This window comes from Fukomys damarensis, unplaced genomic scaffold (genome assembly GCF_012274545.1).
Source record: "Fukomys damarensis isolate Sample0158 unplaced genomic scaffold, DMR_v1.0_HiC HiC_scaffold_32, whole genome shotgun sequence".
Taxonomy (NCBI): domain Eukaryota; kingdom Metazoa; phylum Chordata; class Mammalia; order Rodentia; family Bathyergidae; genus Fukomys; species Fukomys damarensis.
Window position 1 is genome coordinate 43,414,153 of NW_022900944.1, and position 18,693 is coordinate 43,432,845.

General features: G+C 52.4%; 2 protein-coding genes across 7 annotated transcripts in view; one reads left to right on the forward strand and one right to left on the reverse strand.

Annotated features, from left to right (window-relative positions):
- The window catches only part of Pkd1l2 (polycystin 1 like 2), a 76,945-nt gene extending 74,277 nt beyond the window's left edge, over window positions 1-2,668 (reverse strand). The window contains 2 exon segments of the mRNA XM_010609455.2: window positions 2,106-2,266; window positions 2,268-2,668. Of these exon segments, the coding sequence (XP_010607757.2) occupies window positions 2,106-2,266; window positions 2,268-2,494 (388 nt within the window). The 5' untranslated portion in view covers window positions 2,495-2,668.
- Window positions 2,669-7,996: 5,328 nt separating this feature from the next.
- Window positions 7,997-18,693, forward strand: part of Bco1 (beta-carotene oxygenase 1) — a 36,097-nt gene continuing 25,400 nt past the window's right edge. For 2 of the 6 annotated variants that reach the window (XM_019205288.2, XM_019205287.1), the window contains exons 1-3: window positions 9,252-10,149; window positions 10,559-10,869; window positions 17,875-18,003. In XM_019205288.2, the coding sequence (XP_019060833.1) occupies window positions 10,704-10,869; window positions 17,875-18,003 (295 nt within the window). In that variant the 5' untranslated portion in view covers window positions 9,252-10,149; window positions 10,559-10,703. Of the gene's footprint in view, window positions 10,150-10,558; window positions 10,870-13,748; window positions 15,066-17,874; window positions 18,004-18,693 lie in introns of those variants that run through there. The other 4 variants (XM_033757790.1, XM_033757789.1, XM_010609434.3 and 1 more) reach the window with 4 other exon arrangements.

Consider the following 18,693-nt stretch of genomic DNA (forward strand, 5'->3'; position numbering starts at 1 on the left):
AAAAAAAAAAAAAAAAAAGAAAAGAAAGAAACGAGCTTCCTCAAGATCTAGTCCATCCTGCATAATCTCCCTTCAGCAGGGATCTCGGCAGAGATCCCTGGGATTGCAATATATTGGAAATGAAGTCTTCCTCGGGTCACGTGGCCCCTTCAGCGTTGCGGAAGGGAGACGTCTAGGACCATATGGACGCCAGACTTTCATTAGCCCCCTCAGGCTTCCGTTTCTGAGGTCGCAGATATAACTTTGAAATGCCCCTCTTGCACGAGAGCCTAGCCTTGTTTTCTAAGTATCTCCCCCTTTTCTGATGACTTGAAGGAGGACAAGGTCGGTGCATTCGCAGGTGGTGAGGCCTTGGACCCAGAAGCAGTGTAACACAGTTCACGCTCTGCTGAACCTCACACTCAGCGCCCCCATCTGTGGCAGTGGCCGGGGTCCTTCTGTCCAGTTTTCCCGAGCCTCCCCAGCCCACACTACATGAGCACTAACCCCTTTCTGCTTATCCCAACACTGTGACAACTGCTTCTTTCTTTTCTGCTCAGTGCCACTTCATTGTCCTTGTGACTCACGGCCACAATTCAATTCTGTCATTGTCCCTGCTCCTGCCTCTTAGAATCTCTCCTCGTGAGTACCTCGGTATTCAGTGAATAGATCAACTTTTTTCTGTGGGCCCAAAAGAGTCAAAGTTATAATTATCGCCTTTAGGAAGAACATAAATCCCCGCAAACATTTTCCAAATTTCAAACACTATGAAAGGGTGCAAAATTAAAATAGCTCCTTTCTCCCAATCTGTGGACTGGTTTTTTGTAAGTCATTCCAGGCTGACCTGTACCCACATATCAGCATCGATGAGTGCCTGAAATCTATTTACACAAGTGCTGTCGTGTTGCTCATGGTACTGGGCTTCGCTTCTTCATTAACAGTAAGTCTTGCAGGGTGCTACCTAACAGCCTAACCCCACGGAGAACATAATATCCCTTGGGAGGTCTTAACTAGATGCAAATCCTTTCACTGCATGTAAATGGGTCAGAAAGACAGATATCCACATCTTCAAGTCAAGAAACTTTCAACAGACATTGCTTAAAAAGAGGCATCTTAAAAATTTAATTCCCTTTGGCTGTGAGTTGCCCCTTCGCCAACTGCTGGCTTTTTAAGGCATTTCCACATACTCCTGTATATTTCCGAGTGCTCAGCTCTGAACAAGCTACTCATTTCTGAGCCTCAGGAGCTTCTGCAGGAGCTAGGAGACCCCCTGGGCATGTATGTGGCGCAGCAGGAGAAGGCAAGCTTGCGAGCTGCTTAAGACCTCACTGCCTCGTGTTCCCAGGCTATCTTGGATGAAGGACTCCTCTCTGCATTGTCCTCATTTGCAAAATGAGAGTCGCCATTGCCTGCCTGGTGAGTGTCAGGGTTCAGTACCAGGGCATCCTTCCTTTCCTTGAAGGGCACATAGTCTGTTTCAGCTATGCCCAAAGAGGAGTGGACAGGGTCCCAGAGGGGCACAGAGAAGGGTGCTTCTGACTGCTAGGGTGTGCAGGGAGCCCTCGAAGGGCACAGGGAAGGGGAGAGTTTCCAGGAGGACCATAAAGGCAGCATCCAATGTGAGAGGCGCTGTGCTAACCTGACGTGGTTTAATCTCATAGCAACCGGGGAGAGACCTGTAAGTCATCATTTCCGGAAGCAGCTTTCTCATTTGCAAAGTGGGGACAACAGTGAGACCTTTCTCATCAGTTGCCATAAAGATCAGTGTGATAATGGCCGCGAAGCACTCATAATAGCTCCTGGTACTGTCTGAGCAAGAACTGAAGAAGCCGCAGCTAGAATTAGAATTAGGGGCATGAAGGGCCAGGGTGGCGTGAAGCTCAGAGGTAGGGCACTTGCCCAGCACGCATGAGGCCCTGAGTTCTAGCCCTCGCACCAGCACACACGCACAGTACATGGGAAGAGATGACACTTCCAGACGATCGCACCAGATGCTGTGCTCGGTATGTCCAGTGAGTCATTTAATCCACAGGACACAAGTGTGTCTTCTGTGGGCCCTGGTGACAAGGGCTGATGGGAATTTTGATCACAAGCTGCCCACAAACCACAGCCGTGCCAGCACCTACCTCCCGTGGTCCCATGGAGCGCTGACGTCCCCACGAGCCCAATCCACCACTCCCTGTCGCGGGAGAGGTGCTGCCGCAGAAAACGCTGGGTGCTCTCATCGCGAACAAAGACTAGATGGCCTCCTTGCCCTCCACACCAGCTCTGGGCCCCGCGGAAGGTGCACAAACTCATAGCAAGCATCTCTGAAGGCCACCTGGCTCTTAGAACAAAAGCTTTCGCTTTCTGGCCTAGCGGCGACAGCCCTAAGCCTCAAGGCAAGCCCCAGCAGTGCCAAGCCTGCTGCGCCCATCCTGGGACCCCTGCCAGAACGGCTGCGCAGAGCTGCCCTTGGGCCTTCATATCCTGGTCCCTTCCCAGTCCTCCCGTCCATCCGTCTTCCTGCCTGCATTTGAATAAAGAAATAGCAACTCCTTTTTGTTTCAGAAACAAAAGCCTTGGGGCGAATGTGCCTGAGTGTTGTCTTTGCCCCCCCACTCCTTCGCTCCGTGCCTGTCGCAGAGCCAATTACCGGGGTCTCGGAGAAAGATAAAATGGCTGTGTCACCTGATTGTCGCCTGGTCAACTGTTTGTATTCGATAAAAGTGCCTTGCCATTGATTTTGCGCCACTACCCAAGGGCCAGAATGATTCAAAAGAAGCCGGTGGCGTGTGGGAGGCAGGAGATAGAAGGACGCAGGAGGAAAGTTAGAGTTATGAGGTGGTGGAGAGACGGAGCAGCACCCACACGCAATCCCACTGTCCAGAACGGCAGCTGGCCCCGAAGATAACCATCCTGTCCCTGGGGTGGCTGGAGTCCGAATGGACAGCGGCCCCTCCCGTCCACCACGTTATCCCTCATGCCTGCTGGAGAATAAAAACGCCCTCCACCTGTATTGATATTGTCATGAAAATAAGCTTTCTTTCAAAACTCAGGCCTGTCCATCTTCACCCACTACCCAAGCCCTCCGAGATGTTTCTGGGCTCCACGGATGAAATACAACTCCCTGGCCTTGTGTGCAAGGCTCTGCGGAGTCCGGCTCTGGCAGTGCCCCCGAGCCACCCCTCCGAGCGCACAGGGGCAGCCCTCTTGCTCCTCGCAGGTGGAAGGGTGGACTGGCGCGGGCCGAGTGCAGTGGCCGCAGCGGTCACCAGGCAGCAGGCACCAGCGAGGATGCCACAGTTCCACCTCCGGGCTTTCACCCACAGGTCAGTGTGGAGATGATGAAATACCACGCTGAGGGTCACTCACTGCCAAACGTTGCGGTGGAGAATTTAGAAATAACCCAAACGTACGCTGATAAACTGGCCAACAAGGTGGGTCCCTCCCAGGAGCCCATTTTAAAGCAAGCCCATCCTTCCCGTACACGTGTGGAAGCCCCTCTGAGATTGCTGTTCGTGTTCACAGCAAAGCGTACACAAACATGCATTCTGTGTGCGGCTGGGTCTTGTAAAGAGCATGTGGCCCTGGCGACCAGCGGGTAGAAGCTAGGTACCCGGGAGGAGAGAGGGAGACGCTCATTTCCGTGGCCGTCTTTTGTGACTCTGTACTCCGTGGAAGTATTCCTTGTTGGAGAATCACAGATTCTCTAAAACACTCCACCGGCTCAGTCACCGCTCTCCCCGCTGTCCGGCCCCTGGGCTGTGATCTTCCTTCACGTGACTGCACTTGTTTTTCTGCCTCATCCCCAGCCTCTCCGACTCTGAAAGGCTTAGCCCAGAAACCACTTCCTCTGTGAGCGCTCTCTCCTGTGAGTTTCCTCTTTCCTTGCTTAGTAATAGCTTTATTAAGATATAGCTCACATACCATTCTGTTAGCTCACTTACAACACTGGGTTTGCGCCGGAGTTTTAGCTCAGTGGCACCACACCTGTCTCACAAGTCCAAGGTCCTCAATTCAATCCCCAGTAGCAAAACAAAACAAAACAACAACAAAAAACCCATAGTGGTGGAGGTCGGAGGATAGCTGAAAGTATGAGGCCAGCCTAGGCTATGTAGTGAGTCAAGGTCATCCTGAACTGCATAGAGAGAGACCTTTTGTCTCAAAATAGATAAATAAATAAAATATTCCGGTCAGTGGCTTTTTGTATCATTACAAGGTTGTGCATCCATTGCTGCGATCAATTCTGGAACGTTTTCATGACCCACAAAGGAACCTCTGTACCCTCTGAGTGGCTGGTCCCCTTCTCCCTGGCTCCTGAGAACTGGTCATTACTTTCTGTTGGGCGGGGCACTCCCTGAAGGTTTACTGAGTAAATGTTTTAGGAAGGGTTTTACAGAACCAACATATCTGTCTCTGGGGTCTTTGATTGCCTGCCTGAATGACGTTTGTTCATGAGAACTTTCAGACTTAGTTAAATTTGGCCAATTGCTTTGTGACTTTACCGGCGGGGGAATTATTTCAGCTGCCAGTACTGGAGATCCTCTAGAGAAGAGAATATCCTCTTTAGAAAAGAAGCTCCCCCATAGGCTCTTTGGGTCGGGATAAGGGACACCTAGAGGGTGTGGCTGAATCGCCAATCCAACCTCACACTGCGTGAAAGGATGGATAAGAGGTTAGTGGTCTGAGATGAGAGGTGGAAGCCAGACCCTGAGGTGGGGCCCTGGAACCTTCCAAACAGGTGCCATGAGTGGCCACACCTTTTTGTTGTTGTTTTGAGACAGAGTCTCACTAAGTAGTTCAGGCTGGCCTTGAACTCACTATGAAGCCCAGGCTGGCCTCGAACTCCCAGTGATCCTCCTGCCTCAGCCTCCCAGTTCTGGGAGTATAGGTGTACATCACCATGCCCGGCTTGTGGCCACACTTTAGAGAGCACAGATGTCTACTATCCGAGTGAAGTAGTCACTTGTATCATACCTGACCTGGGTGAGACCCTCTCTGCAAATGTGCCACCCTCAACGAAGGACAGGAAACCACTGAAGGGCCATGCTGCCCTGTTCTGTAAACAGAACAGATGGCCACAAAGAAAATTTAGCACAGGACATGCAATCTCCCGGCCAAGAGGTCCGAATTTATCTACACACCTGCAGGGACCACAAGCCTTCCAGTCCAGATTCCTTAAATCAGCAGCCCCTCCCCAAGCCCTATAAAACTGCTTCTTCTCCAGCGAGTTGCTGACATCTTTCTCCATCTCCGCCTGCCCACCGTCGGCAAATAAACCAGCCTCGTTGCTCACACAAAGCCTGTGTCCGCGTGTCCTCTCGTGTGCCGTTTGTCACACTTCGCTCCCACGTGGTTTTTCTGTGCCCTGTTTTTCTGTGCTTTCCCATTTTCCCTCCCCAGGCCCTGGCAACCGTGAATCTGTTTTCTGTCCCTGGGGATCTGAATATTCTGGATATTTTATTCAATTTGTGCCATTTCGTGCCACTCTTCAAGAGTATAGGGGATGGGCCGGGGATTTGGTTCAGCAGTTCCGCCGCCTGCCCTGCAAGCGCAAGGACCCAAGTTTGATCCCCGGTACAAAATAAAAAAAGAGCGTAGGGAATGCTTCATTGCTTTATGTGGCTCAGTAACGCGCGTTCCACAGAGAGACCACATGTTGCTTCTCCATCCTCAGGGGGTGGCACACGAGTTGTTTTCCTCCTGAGTTTGGGGGGCAACACCACTTCGCCCCTCCTGGCTCAGAGCAGGGTTCTGCGAACACTGGCATGGCCCGTCTCCTGGGTCCCTGCCCTGACCGTCAGCCTTCCCTTTCCTATGAGCCCTACCCAGCCTCCTGCAGTGGCCCCGCCACACAGAAGAGGGACGGGACCAGCGCCCAGGGAGGACCAGAGTCACCACTGACTCACAGGCTGAGATATGGGCTGGGCAGAGCCGGCCTGTTATCTCCAGAGGCCAAACTTTAATGACTTCCATTAGGAAACGATGTGGAAGGCCCCACACTACCATAATTTATCTCCTGGGCTCGGGGCTTCGTTTATGTCCCTATCTGGAACATGTCCGGAGACACTTGATAAGCAAGCAGATCTGCAGGCTAAATTCCATTTGCGCATTCTGATAAAAATTGCAGACTCCTCGGGTGCGAAATTCATCTTGGTGATGTCAGTTTCCGATGTCCCTTAACCTCTGTGTCCATGAGGCTCACACGGAAAGCGAGCGGGACAGAACCAGCTCGATGTGGGCAATGTCCAGCCATCCAATCCAGCCACAGCCTCGATGGGGTCGGTAGCATGAAAACAAAAAAGATGGCGAGTTTGGTTTCAGTATGGCCTTAGGCCCATGAAAAGAGCCCTAAAGACCAGTTCCCAGGATGGACGTCCTCACTGTGGACTGCAAGTATGCGCTGGTACAAATTTTAAAAAAGGAATTCTCGCTGCTTCTCCCACTGCCCTAACACATTTCTAGTTCCTGTGCCTGTCACACGGCTGTGCACATCCGCTTCCCTTTCGCGTGGTTTAGTCCCCGCCTGCTGCGAACGGCTTCTTCCATACTCTGTAGCCGACACCCTAAGTCCCCGCCCACTCATAGCTGAGGGCTTCTAAAAGCAAGCTCCCTTCAGGGTAATGGGTCTGCGAAGCTGTTCTCCCTGTCCTCTGGTCTCCGGCATTTCCATGTCTCCTGTGTATTAGCTGTCATGGCCCAGTGTCTCCTTGTCATTACTCTGTGGTCATGAACTGCTGTGCTGCTCATCTCCCCACTCTTCTGCTGGTATCTCCCACATGACTCTTTTGCACCCCAGTGCTCATCTTGGGGCTGCTTCTTGGGGAGCCCCAGCATACACAGGAATATCCAGGGCTGGGATAACTGGACCACGGGGCATGAGCAGCTCTGAGATTTTTGCCTAGTCAAGTGCCATCAAGTGGCCCCCTGTGGGTTCTGCTGCAGGTCCCACCTGAAGCCTCAAGCTCGCAGACCCAGGCCTGGAGCGAGCAGCTCTAGGTGCCTCCCTGATGGCTTCCGTCTCACCCTTGGGGAGCACGTCTCAGAAGCAGCTGGTAAGCTCAGTCCCTGGAAAGGTGAGCAGAACTCTCTTGGTGTTGACTGTCCGTGTGCAAGTGGCCTAGGGTTGCTCATGCGTGGCGCTCAGTATGTTATTTTTATGGGGCGGCTGGAAATGTGGCCCTTGGGGGACTTGCACAGTGGAGGTTGGGGCAGGGCAGCTTGAAGAAAGGGTGTCTCGGGGAGAGATCGGAATGCCAAAGCCTGGCCTCTGATGAGTACCCGGCACCACACCAAAGACCATCACCCCAGTCTCCGCCACTGAGAGCTCTGCCATTCCTGATTCCACCTCTGCACATTAAAAAACGGTTTACATTCACCTCGGGGTGAGTGCACGTACTCACCATATCTTAATTCTTTTTATTCCCCTTTCTTTCTTCTCCTTCCCTGCATCCTGGATCCACTTCCCCTTTTCAAAGGATCTATCTCCTTATTTCCGTTATCTTTCTTGCTATTTTTAAAAAACTAGGCCAGGCGTGGGGGCACACCCCTGTAATCCCAGCCCTGGGGAGGCAGAGGCAGAAAGATTGCCGTGAGTTCAAGCTAGAACTGGGCTACCTAGTGAATTCAGGGCCAAAAAAAAAAAAAAGTTTGTGCTGCTTATGGGCCGGGGATTCAGCTCAGTGGTTCCACTGCCTGCCTAGCAAGCGCAAGGTCTCAAGTTCAATCCCAGGTACCACGGGGGGGGGGGGACTACTTATACTTTGGGCTTATCATAGAAGTTATGTGATGTTTAAACTTGTACGTCTCATTTATTTCACTTAGCATTATGGTCTCAAAGCACATCCATTTTCCTACAAATGACTTCCGACCATCTTTCTTTTGTACCTTATGTATATTTTGGGGTTCTCATCTAAGAGAGACTCTGAGGTATTTAAGCCTTTGGGCCTGATTTAGTTCACTAACATTATGGTCTCAAGGTGCATCTATTTTCCTACAAATGACTTGTTATCCTTCTTTATGGTAGTTATACTCTGTTGTGTGTGAATACCACATTTTCTTTATCCAGTCCTCTGTTCATGGACATACAGGGCATTTCCAAGATTTGCTACTGTGAATCGTGCTGCTATAAGCATGGATATGCACGTGTCACTACAACGCAATGTCCTTAACTCTTTGGCAAAGACGTCTAGAAGGGGAACAGCTGGGTTGAGCGGCATAGTTTTAGTTTGTGAGGCGTCTCCACACCGACTTCCATTGTCATTGTACTAGTTTACGTTCTCACCAACAATGTAGAAGGTCCCTTTCCCCCTGCACCCTCTCCCGTGTGTTCTTCTTTGCCCTCTTGGTAATGGCCGTTCTTTTTGAGGTAAGACGGAATCTCGGTGTTGTTTTAATTTGCCATTCTCTGGTGGCCGTCGATGCTGAGTGTTTTTTCATGTATCTTTTGGCCATTCACGCTTCGTTTGAGACGTGTCTGTTCACTTCATTGGCCCATTTTTTGAATGGGTCATTTATTGGGGGGGGTCTGGCTTTTTTGAGTTATTTGTAGCCTCTAGATACTAGACCTCTGTCAGAGGAGTAGCTAGCAAATTTTTCCGCATCCTGTCCACCTCCACTGTTGAAATTCTGTTTCCTCTACCGAGAGTGCTTGTCTTCCACACTTGCTCCCGTGCTCATACTTTTCCCGGAATGTCTCACACGTAAAGCTGTTCTCCAAAGCCTTCTCGTGTCTAAGAGGAGCTGTCACATCTCCTCTGTCCTCAAACAAGTTTAATCTGCTTCTGTCTTAACAGTCTAAAGGTACCAACAAGCTTTAAAAAAAAAAAGGAGTAAGAGAAGAGTAACAGAAGCTATAAGGACTTGACTCCCGTATTTGTCATCATTGTGCTTCACGGCCACTGTAGGCCAAAATGTGTCTCGGGAAGGTCTGCTGAAGTCCGGCTCCCTGGTGCTTTGACCGGTGCGATCCAGCTGGATGAGGTCACCGGGAGTCGTTTTCGGGGAGGAAAGGGAAATTGGGACACATTGAGAGCGGAGACGCCTAGGGAAGAGCAGTGTGTGGAAGTGGGGTGTGGACGAAGCCACCTGGCGTGAGGTACTCTGCGATGGCAGCCCGGGGCCAGCACTACGATGCGCACAGGGACAGAGAGGCCCCTGACAGGACAGGGCTGAAAGAGAGGAACGCCTCGTCGACTATCGAGGGGCAGGGCTGGCAGGACTATCGCCCAGGCTATAACCTGAAAGTCGTTTTTCTTTTTATTGAATTTTTGTCTAGCATCAACATTTGATGGGAAGCGGAAGTTTCCATCCCAGGCCTTAGAAGACCTTTCCTTTCCTACCGCGAATGCCCGCTGTGGTCAGTCTGTCAGCCCTTCCTCCTGAGCAGGGCCTACGTATAAAACCTAGGATTTGCCTGGGCAGCTCCCTGTTAGACTTTGAGACCATTGAGAGCAGAGTCTGCGACCTCCTGTCCTTCTATCTCAGTGCTCAGCAGGCCAAGACTCCTCTTACACATCGCTGCGGCGGATTCAGCCCTTTGCTCCGTGGCGGTCCCCACCCCGGGAACCCCGGGACCCTGTCCGGCCACATCGCCGCTGTAGGGGCAGCTGCCAACTCTGTGGGGACTTTGCCTGTCACCTTCAGCCCTGCTATCTGTCATACCCTTGTTATCTGCTCAGCTTATCACGCTGCCTAATTAAAGGCATCATCTTAGAGGCTAACTTAATTGGAAAATTGCAAAGTAATTTAGATATGATAACATGATCTCCAAAAGAGAAATATTAACTTTGTAACAAGAGATACAGAATTGCAAAATAAGGCCATGGGGTTTTTATAGTACGTGCATGCGCACACACTCACACATACACATACCCTCACTCACACAAAACCCTTCTGTATGATTTCAGATGTTATTTCTTAACTTCACGATTGTTTGACGGCATAAAAGGGCAGCCGCCTCCCCTATCCCTGCCCCAAGTTTCCCAGGTCAGAGCATGGCACAGCCAAACCCTCCTCCCCACCGTGCGCGGTGTGACCGTGGGCCAAGGCACGACGTCGCCAAGCCTCAGAGGCCTCTCCCGTGAGATGGGGACCACAGCGGCTTCTGTGTGAGGAGCAGAGACACCGCGGGTGCCCAGAGCAGGCACACACGCCGAGTGCCAGCTGCGTTCCTTTGTCAGCCCCAAGGTTAGTGTTCCTCCTCTTCCCAGGAAGAGAAGGGAAGGCTTCTGGTGGGGTCCCAGACCCTCACGGGGGGACAAGGGACTGCACACCCAGCCTCCCACACCCAGTAGATCCTGTGCTGCCAGCTCTGAGGCTACTGTATGACTTGGGGAAGGGCCGTCAGAGCCCCCAGCTGGAAGGGCCTGTTAGGCCACACTGCAACGCAGCCCTCTCTCCCTCTGTTCTGTTCTCCTCTGCCCCCCACACCTGTGGACACCCTCTTCCCTCCCGCCGTCCTCTCCTGGCTCCTACTCACTTCACCTTCGCCCTCCCCTGCCTCAGCCCCACACAAAGCCCTGCGCTGCCATGCTGGGTGCTGCCCGGTCTGCCCAGCAGCGCCCATCAGCAGGTCCTCCCCCCACCTTCTCCGCAGGCCCAGTGCACCGGTCCCCTTCAGGTCCCGGCCAAGGCACTGGCCCTCACAGGAAGCCCGCTGTGATGTGCCTTGTCCTCCCTGTGCACCGCCACCTTGGAGGATTCACGGTGCTTCCTCTGCTGCCACAGGGCTGTCGCCCGAGATGTGGACCTGCTCCTGCTGGACGGGGGCTGCCACGTTTGTGGAGCAGATGGACGGACGGACTCATTCACACTCTGCGCTCTTTGACACCGAAGCCTGGGCGCCCCGTCTCAACCGCCTCTGTCGCTTCAGTCACGTGAAACGCCATCCTACCAGCTCTCAGGCCGGTGAGCACTGTCCACAGAAGCTTCTGGAAATGTTCTGTGTCTGAACTTTCCCATGTGGTAGCCACAGAGCCCTGGTGTGGCTGCCGTGTGGGACAGCACAGCTCGGCTGTCACATGGGACCTGCCCTGGATGTGTCTCCTGACTTAGGACTCCATGGCCTGTGATATTCTTTCTTTCTTTCTCTCTCTTTCTCTCTCCCTCTCCCTTTCTTTCTTTTGGCAGTACTGGGGATTGAACCCAGGGCCCTTCCACTGAACTACATCCACAGTCCTTTTAATTTCTCTTGTTAAGTTGCCTGGGCTGGGCTTGAATTTGTGACCCTCCTGCTTCAGGCTCCTAGAGTGCTGGGATGCCAGGCGTGCACCCCCACACCTGGCTGCCTACAGTGTTTCTTACAAACCTTGCACCATCTTATCCCTGAATTGCTTTCTACCCTATCACAGAGGTAGGGGAAAAGAACGGAGGTGACCAGGCTGCCTTGGTTCAAAGCCTGCTCGGGGCGGGGGCAAGCTAATCCCGTGTGCCTCGACTTCTTTATCTGCAAAATGGGGCTAAACCACTGAGCTCAGGGTTATGGTGAGGAGGCCTCAGGTAGAACAAACAGCGCGGCTCACATAGGAAGCTCGCACAGCATGGGCTGTAATCATCTCCGTCCCTCAGGGCCAGCCTCCTCCCATCCCCTACAGTGCCTCGTTGTCACAGCATCTTCCTTCCTGGAAGAGCACCTTGTCTCTGCCTATCCGAGTCCTTCGCTATCCTGGGCTGTGCACAACCCCTCTGGGAAGCCTCCCGTTCCCACCCACAGGTGAGCAGCTCCCCCTCCTCAGGGGGCCCAGGTTGCTGCCTTCCTGGGCCTTTGACAGATCCATGAGTTTTTCCTCCTAGGCAATAAAACATGTTTCATTAGAGTAAAGGACATATAGGCATTAATCCCCTCTAAATACTCCCTCTTGCTTAAACATACTTGTGTGTTTTTTGGTTTTGAGACAGGGTCTCACTATTTAGGCCAGGCTAGCCTCGAACTTACTATACAGCCCTCAAATTCATGGTGATCCTCCTGCCTCAGCCTCCAAAGTGCTAGGGTTATGGGCATGTGGCACTCTTTTTTTTTTTTTCATGTGCCACTCTTTGAACACACTTTTCCCATCATTCTTACCACTTTCAGAAGAACTTCTAGAAGTCCTTTTTGCGAGTACCCATAGTTTCACTGTCCTAGCTGCCCTGATGTCCTGAATTGATTAAAAAATCTACCTTTTCATGGTCATTTTGACTTTGAGGATGAGCCAGCAGTCACACAGTGACAGATCCAGTGAATAAGGTGGATGAGGACACACTGTCATGCTTTTATGAGCCTGCCTTTCTGCTGGATGGCACTCAGCAGCAGCCTTCACTGTGTTTTTGATCACAGTTCCTAAAGACACTCATGGAAGAGCACTTCCAGAGCTGCTGCAGAAAGTGGTAAAGAATGGTGGGTTAAGTGCTTCTGAGGGGGGGTCTGGGGGATGCTCGGCAACTTGTCTTTTACTGTAATAAGAAATTTAAATTTAAGTATTCACCACATATTTTGATCCTTTGTGTTATAATTGCCAGTTTGATGTAATTTTTTTGGTTTTTTATGGGGGGGGCGTAATGGGTACAGCACCCAGGGCAAAGTGGTTCCAGCGGCCGGGAAAGCACAGGCAGGGGACTACTCCTGGGGACAAGTGTCATATCCAGCTCCTCCCAGAGCAGTGAAGACGCAAGACAGAGGGGCCAGAGCCGTGCGCCGGCTCCCTGTCAGCTCCGTTTCGAGAGGGAGGACACACTGGCCACATGAAGGCACCGAGGACCCCACAGGCAGGACGCAGTGCCTTTGGGAAATGAAGGCCCAGCCAGGGCGCCGAACAGAAAGACCGTCGTAGGAGCCCAGGAGGGAGAGGTGGGTCTCGCCATTACTTCCATGTCCCCAGAACTTGGTACACAGTGGGTGTCAGGTCTAAGAAGGCACAGAATTGCTCTCAAGCATAGTACGTGCTCAGAGGTCGGTGTTAAATGAGTGGACGATGCTGGATGTTGAAGGAGGGCGAGTCTCGCACCACCTGTAGTGACACCGCCTGTTAGCTATCCAGGCCATTCCTTCCTGTTCTCTTGAGTGCGAGATCCTGATTGGGCGCCCACTCTCACCCCACGAGCACTATGATTGGCTTAAGGGGAGAAGGGCTGCTTGGGTGAGGACCCAAGTGGTCAGAGTCCAGCCAATGGGGTGTGAGAGAAAACCTTCCCGGGCCCTGAGAGACTTTCCCCCAGCATAACGCAGGGCCTGGAGTGAAGGCATCGTCTCTAACCTGCCTGACAGCACAAGGACAGGAGGCCAAGCTCTGAGGGTGGCAGCAGGACAGTGGAAATGGGCACCAGCAGGGAATGACCTAGGTGAGCTTCAGGCTCAGGAGGAGCCAGACAGAGGCAGGGCTGCTCCCTGCAGCCACTGCCTCGTCCCCTCAAGGGGACACCCTTATGGACTGGACTTTGTCCCCTGGAATTATATATATGTCAAAGCTTTAACCTCCAGACCCCAGAAGGTGACTAGAAATGGAGCCTTTTACAGGGAGATTCGGTTAAACCAAGTGCACCGGGATGGCCCTGATCCAGAGGTCCTCATAAGGGAAGGAAATGTGGGTGCAAAGAGACATCAGGCTGACACCAGAGGACAGCGGGGAAGGCCCAAGCTGGAGGCCTGGGGAGAAACCTAACCTGCCAACACCTTGCTTGATTCATTCACTGACTGACAATTGCAGTACTGAGGAGTTGAACTCAGGGCCTTCACACTGAGCTGCACCTCCAGCTCCTTTGACACTTAAAACATTTTTTAAAAGTAAATTTTGAGATAGCCTCAGAACTAATTCAGATATCTGTTGTGATCCGTTTATTATCACCATTATTTAAAAATAAAAAAGCTTTTATCTCACCATGCGATTGTGCCCAGAGCTTGGGACCAGGGCGATGCAACCTGTCCCCAGTGTTGCAAACAATGCCACACCAGCCCTGCCGGGCCTCCCTGGTGCCCGTCCGCCAGCGGCTCCGCTGCCCGTTTCTTTGCTGTACGAAGCCAGCCAACACCCACCACGCTCAGGGCTGCCCCCGCTGCAGCTGGGCTGCTGGCTCTTCTTCCTAATTCCGTCTCTCAGTTGCTGCGTGAGCTGGGCGAGCTGGTTAGGTTCTCCGATGATTCCTTCATCTCCTCCACGGTGCTAAGAACGCGCAGGCTAGGGCTGCATCAGGCCCGAGCGAGCCGGGACACAGGCGGCTCCACCCAGAGCTTGACTCAGTGCAGTTCCGAGCCGCTAGCTTTTCTGAATTTACAGAGCTGGTCCGGGGAGGAAGAGCGCAGTGACCTTGTCACTCGAGCGAGTTCGCCGTCATCTCCCGGAGCCCTAGGTGTGCGTGCAACAGGCGTTCTCATCCCACCTTCGCGCGCAGGGACCGTGCGGCCGGCGGCCGGTGTGACATCGAGACACGAATACTGGGGCGTCCCCGAGCTGTCCCGTCCTGACAGCCGTGGTTTCACTCCAGACAGGCCAGGCAGTTGAACTGTTGCTTTTCACTGTTCTTCTGGAGGAAAGTCTGGTTTCCTGTCTTTACTTTTTAAATGGGTACGTAACACATTTTTGTTGCCTTCTTCCAAAAAGAAGACCAGGCCTCCAGTTGCTGTTTGCGTGTGATTTATGGGAGGGACGATCGGAGCTCAAGAAGAAGAGCAAAATCGAGAACAAACCCTCCCCATCTCTGCGGAAGGCCCCACTCCGCACACAGCGGTGACCCGCAGACTCGGCTCCGATGGCCCCGGCTCCTTTCCCGGGCCGAGCGGCGCTCGGAATGGATCGTCGAGGGCAGCTCACCAGGCGCGAACTGCCCAGTCCTCTCCACCTCTTGGGAATGAGCTTCTCCTTGGTTGAGCCAAAAGTGAAAGCGGAGAGGGGAGTGGAGGATGGCGAAGAAGAGGATTAAAGATTAGCCGGGACCCAGGCTTCGGGAATTGACCTTTGACCGAGCAACATCAAAGAAAACGAGGCCAGGCAGCCGCGGAGGGGTGGGAAGCAGACGGACCTGTGAGGGAGGGAGGGCGCGCGGCTCCTCGGAGCGACCCAGTCCCCCCATGGACGTCATATTCGGCAGGAACAAGAGAGAGCAGCTGGAGCCCCTGCGGGCCCGGGTGACAGGTGAGCGTTCTGCAGAAACCACTGGCTCTCCTTGCGCTGAGATGGACGTCTGTCCCGTAAGCTGTTTCTGGGAGATGTGGAAAACAGCCTAGAGGGGTAAAACGGACGCTGAGTTGGGACCCGCTGTCGGTGCCGATCCACTCGTGAGTCTCCGGGAAGAGGGCGGGAGTCATCCTCACGATTTCCAGGAGCAGCGTGGAGGGTGCCCCAGGCGCCCATGACTCGCAGTGGATGCGTCCCGCATCGGCCCCTGAGCGCCCCGCGCTGTGCGCGTCCCGGGGGCGCCCCCCACCCGGCCCACAGCCCCAGGGAGACCAAGCTGCATGGCCCTGTGGCTTGTTCCCTTCCCCTCCTCCCCTCTCCTCCATCCCTTTCCTTCCCGGGACCGGGTGTTAGGGCCGAGAGCTGCAGGCAGCTGGGACACTCGCCTTCTGGCAGGGGGCTGGGGATGTTTGTCACCAGCAGCCGATAAGACTTTTATGTCTGTTTCTCCGGATGACAAAGATAAGACTCAATCCATAACTCTCTCTATATGTGTAGGTGTATGTTATGTATATAAGATCTGGGACGGTAAATTAGGGTATTTAAGGAAAGAAAAAGCTGTATTTCCATCTAATAAGCACTATTCTTTTTTTTCCTTTCTTTTCTTTCTTCTCAGTACTGTACTGGGGCCTTCACACTGAGCTATATCCTTAGCTCTTTTTAATTTTAAATTTTGAGACAGGTTCTCATGAAGTCATTAAATTCTTCAGGCAGGACTCAAGCTTATGATCCTCCTACCTCAGCCTCCCATCTTAAGTACTCTTTTTTTTTTTTTTTTCCTGGTCCTGGGGATCAAACTCGGGACCTTGTGCTTGTGAGGCAGGTGTGGTGCCACTGAGCTACATCCCTGGTCCCTATCCACTCTTAATATTTGTTTTTCTCTTAAATTCTTATAAATAGATGTATATAACTATTTTATATTTGAGAAATATAAGTAGAGATGAATGTTATGTTTGAAATATATGAGTATTTTCTACAAGCAAATGTGTTTGCAATTAATTAATTAGTTTTGGGATTTTTGAGGCAAGGCCTTGCTACGTAGTTCAGGTTGTCCTGGAACTCACTATATAGCCCAGGCTGGCCTCAAACCCACAGCGATCCTCCTGCCTCAGCCTCCTGAGTGCTGGGATTATGGGGATGTACCACCATGCTTGGCTACTTTATCATTACAAAAAGATCCCAGGGTGCCCCACCCTCCCGCCTGGGATCCAGGCACTTTTTTGACCCATCCTGCCTCCCTTTGCACCTCATGGTCAGTGACAGCATGGAAATGCTTGGAAAGTTCAGAAAACACGGATCCCAGACCCCGAGGGGCCGGATGGATACCAGGACCCTCTAGAGTGGCAGTTCCCAAAGGGGTCCCTAGGCACCTAGAAGCAGCATACATCCTTGTCCCCCAACCCCCAGAGCTGGCCATCCCTTCCTTCACAAGCCCTCCAGGTACTTCTGAGTTTAAGACGGGAAGCTAAGGCAGGAGGAGGCAGTGACTTGCCCAAGGCCATGCGGCCAGCTGGGAATGAGCCTGGGATGCTGCATCCAGGACCTGAGGCTGAGCAGCTGGACACGGTCCTTGGAAAGATGGCTCAGCAAGGCTAGGTGCCTGGGTTGAGGCCTGCAAGGGACTGGGCCAAGGTTCTGGCTTTGCGTCTGGTGGTACATTAAGGCAGAAGTCAGCCTCCAGGGAGCGCTGACAGGGGCCCTTGGACGGGACACCAGCGGTGTCTGCCGTGGCACCATCTAAATTTTGAATGATTTATTTGCAGCACTGAGGATTGAACCCAGCGCCTTCACACTGAACGACATCCTCAGTCCTTTGTTGAGAATAGGTCTCACTGAGTCACCCAGACTGGGCTCTAATTTGTGATCATCCTGCCTCAGCCTCCCAGAGTTTTGGGATTACAGGTGCGAGTCACCACACCTGGCTACAGACCATTTTAGAATAGTAGTCGCTGCCCATAACAGGCCACATAGGTACCTCTAAATTTTCTAGTAGACACATTCAAAAGGTAAAAAGAAATAGTCAAAGTAAACTTTTTAATTTTTTTTTTTTGGTTGATTTTTTGAGACAGGGTCTCACTATGTAGTTGAGACTGACCTGGAACTCACTACATAGCCCAGCCTGGTCTCGAACTCACAGCGATCCTCCTGCCTCAGCCTCCCAAGTGCTGGGATTACAGGCACACTCCACCACACCGGGCCTTTAATTTGTATTTTTTATAAATTTTAACAGTGTCTTTCATTTACGACAACATGAAGTTACTATAAAACAAGACTGACCTGACTCACTACATAGCCCAGCCTGGTCTCGAACTCACAGCGATCCTCCTGCCTCAGCCTCCCAAGTGCTGGGATTACAGGCATGCTCCACCACACCGGGCCTTTAATTTGTATTTTTTATAAATTTTAACAGTGTCTTTCATTTACGACAACATGAAGTTACTATAAAACATTGTGAATGAGATTTTTCTTTTTTTCATACTGAGTCTTTCAAATCTAGTGTGTTTTATCCTGACAGGAGGGACACTGAAATTCAGACCAGCCACCTAGACTACTCAGTTGTGGCCATATTGGACAGCACAGTTCTCGAATGTTCTTTCTCATGTCTGTGTGAGGCTCATTCCCGGCTGTCCTGCCCCAGGAGCTGTCACACCTTCCTGCTCTCCTCCCTGTGGAGGTTCTGTAACCCCTTTTACACTTTTGAGACACTCCTTCGAGCTCTTTGGTTGGCACGTGGAAACTGGCATCTAAGCATCCTTTCTTCTGCCAGGCAGGATTCCTCCCTGGCTGCAGGGCACCCTGCTTCGCAATGGGCCTGGGATGCACACGGTGGGTGACAGCAGGTACAACCACTGGTTCGACGGCCTGGCCCTGCTACACAGCTTCACCATCAGGGACGGTGAGTGTTCTGTGACGGGCGGCACATAATGCTCCCTCCCGGTTCCGGAGGCCGAGAGTCTGCACTGGGCCTTGCAGGCGCAGGCAGAAGTCAAGGGGTGCAGGGCTGGCTCCTTCCGGGGGTGCCAGAGGAGAAGCCACACCCGCGCCTTCTCCACCGCTTCGTGGCTTGTGGCTCCATCTCTGCCTTCAAAACGGCAGCTAAGTGTGCTGCAGCCGTGCGGTCTCAGCCTGTGTTTCTCTCTCCCTCCTTTCCCCTCTCTCTGTTGTCACACCTCTTTCTGTGACTCTGACTTCCCCGCTTCCCTCTTTGTTTTTCTTTTTCTTTTTCTTTTTGAGACAAAGTCTCACTAAGTAGTCCAGGCTGGTCTTGAACTCACTAAGTAGCCCAAGCTGGCCTCTCATTTAAGGCAACCCTCCCGCCTCAGCTTCCGGCGTGCTGGAATGGAGGGGCAGCATTCTGCCCTCCACGGACTCGTGTTTCTCTGGGATAATGGCCAGGCTCCCTTTCCTGGTCATCTTGCAAAGCAGCCAGCGTTCTTACTAAGGTGGGCAAGAGCACATGGGCCCTCACAGGCTCTGGACTCAGACGTGCGTCAGAACAATCCCAGAAGCGAGCATTTCGGAAAAGTCCGAGCAGTTGTTCAAACTCACATGCATTACAAAAGGTGCTATGCCAGCTCTGTCCTCT